We start from the raw sequence: 3,958 nt of genomic DNA on the forward strand, positions 1-3,958 counted from the left end.
GGGTGACACGCGTGTTCCGCACCTTCAACGTGGAGAACCGCGCCCGCCGCGAGATCAGCAAGGAGAAGCCCACGCCCGCGCCGCGACACCCCACGGCGCGCCTTGACGCGCTGGCCAGTGAGTTCCCCCCCTCCTCCCCAAGCCCGCGGGAGGCGCGGCAGGGCGGCGAGCGGCCTCCAGGCGCGGAGAGAGCGGGCGGCGCTGCGTGGGCGGCCGCGATCGCGTTGCGCGTGGGCGGGCGGCGGGAGCGGGGCACGGGGCCGCGGGTGACATTGAGAGCGGCGCGGGCGCGCGCGGGGCACGCCGGGAAGGCGCGGTGGGCGGGGCGGTTGCCGCGGCGGTTGCTAGGGGCAACCGTGGCGGTTGGGCCGTTGGCCGCGTTTTCTGTGTAACCGTTGGGACTGTTTCGTGAACGGTTTTCTTGTCGCTGACGGCGGTTCCTGACCACGCTTGCGTTTAGATCGCCCAGAAATACAGGAGGAAATCTACAGAAAGGACGACAGGCTCCTCACTCTGCTAAAGGATGTTTATGTCGAGTCTAGAGACCCCCCTAAGCAGGTGAGTCCGGCCGCAGGAGCGAGCATTCACTTTGTGGTCCTCAAACTCAACGCAGATTCTACCTAGGGGGCAGACTTTTCAAGGGAAATACTCCATTAGTACCTAAAACCAATTGCATTTTTTATAGATATGGCTGTTGTTTTTAATGCTCTCCTGTATATCAGTAGGATTGACTGTATTTGATCCTAGGTGTTCTTGAACATATCACAGATTCTGGTAGTGTCACCTTTCAAATGCTTACATGTAATTTTTTTCTTTTTAACCTCACAATGTCATTTATTTATTTATTATTTTCACTTAAGTTAGCAATTCTGTATCCTGAAAGGCAGAATGGCTAATCAGCCAGTCTTACGGAAGAAACACACAAGATTTTGTCAGAGATCTCTCATAACCTTGCTAGAACTGAGGAGACTGAAACAAACACAAAAGCATGAATTTGTTAGAGGATGATGACATAAGCATCAGTAGCTAACATACTCCGCCAGAATGTTCATGTAAGGCTACACAGAGCCTTTTCCTTATGTGGCTGAGGTCGAGCTTTAGAGAAATTTTTGTTTATAACCTCTGGGACAGTTTGTAGATCAGTTTCCTTGTCACTAATGGCTGCAGTCTGTCATGGAAGGCAAGGCAGACTCCTTCCGGTAGTGCATAGGCTGAGATTCAGTCTCCTCTCTTACACCAAGTTTTGGTATATATTGCGGGTTTTTTTTACCTGCTGCATTACTCGACTTTTTATTCCACCTCCTTCATGTGGTAATAAAAGTTAGATGATCATTTACCAACAAAACTCTCAAGTTGCTCTGATTTACCACTTCTGTAGTGCTTTCCGTTCAAGATTAAAAGTATCTTTGATATAAATGGATTTCTAAGGTTTCTGCCTGAAGTATCCAAGTAATCTTTATCATTATTTTCTTAAGAGATTAAGACTCTAACCTTGAACTGCTGAAGATTTCAGTGTCTTTGGCCTGATTTCAGATCTTTATATGCTTCCAGGCTGTTAAGAGAGGAGATTTGAGGAAAGCCAAAAGCAGAATAGATCCCCTAGTGTTTGACAAAGTTGTTAAATGAAAACATAGTTGTTAAATGAAAACATATCCTCTCAGTCTTAAACTAGCAAGATATCTAGAGCTGGCTCATTTTATTAAGAGGCTAAAGTTTGTCACCTTAACATCATATTAGGATTATTTAGAAAAGGGGAAAATCAGTAACATTACCAAATGTTTTTGTTAATTTAGAAGCAGCATGGATACTGAAGAATGTTGTTGGTTTATGGGTTAATACAGAGTGACTGAGGGCTAATCCATGGCGATAGCCTATGAAAACTTTAAAATTAGTGCTCTGAGGTCTGAAGTTTTTCACTGCATTTTTTCTGCAATGACATTTACTGGTAAAGTCCTAATGAATACAGGGAAGACACAGACAGTTTTGAAAATTCTTGGAAAAGGAAATATGAAAGGGTTTGGGACAAGAGACTTTGCATGTGTAAACACTGGCAATCATGGGAATCAAGCTGTATATGGAGCTGCAAAATAGCCTTTTTTATTTTTTAATCTAACAGAGCTTATGCTCTAAGATGTACATATGAAAGAAAGGGAAGGAGAGAAAGAATATATGAAAGGGCGACTGTTGGTACTAGAAGAAAAATACTGATTTGCAGCATGATGCCCCCACCATGAATCATCAATCAACACATGAAGTGTTCTATCACCTGTGTTTATGTTTCAATACCAAAATCCACAGTGTGACCTGTGCAGGGCTGTTTAGTATGTACAATACTTAGTGTTTAATGGATGCTTGACTTTTACACATCTGAGTGGAGATTTGGCCCTGTACGTAGAGTTATTGCAATAACTGAATAATTTTGGTGGCATCAACAAGTGCAGCAGATAAAGCATCCTTTCTTGAATGCTGTGAAAATAAAGAAAAGAGGTATTTGAGAAAACAAGTTGACTTTTACAGTGTGCAGAGTGAACAGAACTGCTGTTAAGCTCTTGTTTTCCTTCCCACAATTAGGTAAAAGATCAAGGTGTTGAATCTCTTCCGTGCAAACATGAGGAAAAGAGACTTACAAAACTAGGCCATTTGGAGGCTCTTGATGTTAAGAAGGTTCCCAAAGGCAAAATTTCCATTGTGGAGGCTCTGACGCTTCTCAACAATCACAAACTTCATCCTCATATATGGACTGCAGAGAAGATAGCACAGGAATATAGTCTGGAACTGAAGGAGGTCAAGTCTCTTCTGGAATTCTTCATTCCCTTTTCTGTGCAGGAATTTCCTACTGAAAACAGAAAAGCTATAAAACCAACATAAAAATAATTATCAAAACCATGCAAGATCTCACTCGTGTTTTAACTTCACTCTGAACATATTCGTTGTCTGAAAAGAATTACTAATATCATCCAACAAGGTTGTCATACCGGTAGGATGTATTTGGGCAGTTCATTCTGACTTCAGCCAAACGCAGCAAGTATTGGAGGTAGTTTGTAAACCAGAATGTATTGTCAGTGAGATCATCAGAGAGTCATGTGGCACCATGAACCTGCTGTCACATGCAGGTTCACTTAAAATATGTCAGTTCTGGTCGGAGCTCTCTCTAAGATGGGCGGGTTTTCTTAACAGAGAGACTTTCTGGCCTTCAGCCAAAGCAGTGTTCTGTGTGTACCAGCTCTGTAGTTTCATGTTATGGTCCATATTGAAGGACTTGTTGCCAAGATGTATGTATAACAATATTATATATTTCCTCTGTATGAAAACAGAATAGTAATTATAATTTGCAAAGAATAATGATGGAGAGACTCCTAAAAATTCAGCTGTATCAAAAACTTAAAATTAATGGCAAGACCTTTCTGATGCCAGAAGAGCAATGACTGATGTAGCTTTAATGCCTGTCTGTCGTGATCTGTAAAGAACAAATGGATCTTGCAGCATGTGAGTCCCTTGTGAGAGCCATATCTCAACTACACTAGTATCTGGCACAGCACAGGCTTATATCATAATTAGCAGGATCTAGTAATTAGATCCACTAATAGATCTGCAAATTGTTACCTGTCTTCTTATAACAGCCCTGTTATCCTTGTTGAGGTCTTGTCTGCTTTACGCAAGTGTGAGCCTGGATCAGCTCATATTTAGTAAGGGTAAGTTGTGAACACACTACAACACTGAAATTTAACACTGTCCTTTCTTACTGAAAGGTGTTATAAGCTCTGAGGGGGTTTATAGCCTTTTGGATAGTTCAGCTATTCAGATGTGTGTAAGTAAGGAAGGAGTTTTGCACTGATGATTAAAAAATACTGTGGTGAAAACTAATTCATGTCAATTTATGTTTAGAAATGAGTTATGATTTTCTTTTTTCTGTGAAAATTTAATTTTGTGAGATGCTGACATACCTAATAGACTTGAT

General features: G+C 42.0%; 1 protein-coding gene across 1 annotated transcript; it reads left to right on the forward strand.

The window, feature by feature from the left end:
• Window positions 1-8: 8 nt before the first annotated feature.
• NDUFAF4 (NADH:ubiquinone oxidoreductase complex assembly factor 4) lies at window positions 9-3,321 on the forward strand (the record flags this gene model as incomplete). The annotated part of the gene is made up of 3 exons (XM_026039176.1): window positions 9-117; window positions 461-558; window positions 2,572-3,321. Coding segments are annotated over 3 exons (504 nt in total), but the record flags the coding sequence as incomplete, so codon positions are not given.
• Between the last annotated feature and the right edge of the window lie 637 nt (window positions 3,322-3,958).

Source organism: Nothoprocta perdicaria, unplaced genomic scaffold (genome assembly GCF_003342845.1).
Source record: "Nothoprocta perdicaria isolate Ctin4 unplaced genomic scaffold, notPer1 scaffold_220, whole genome shotgun sequence".
In the NCBI taxonomy this organism is placed as follows: Eukaryota; Metazoa; Chordata; class Aves; order Tinamiformes; family Tinamidae; genus Nothoprocta; species Nothoprocta perdicaria.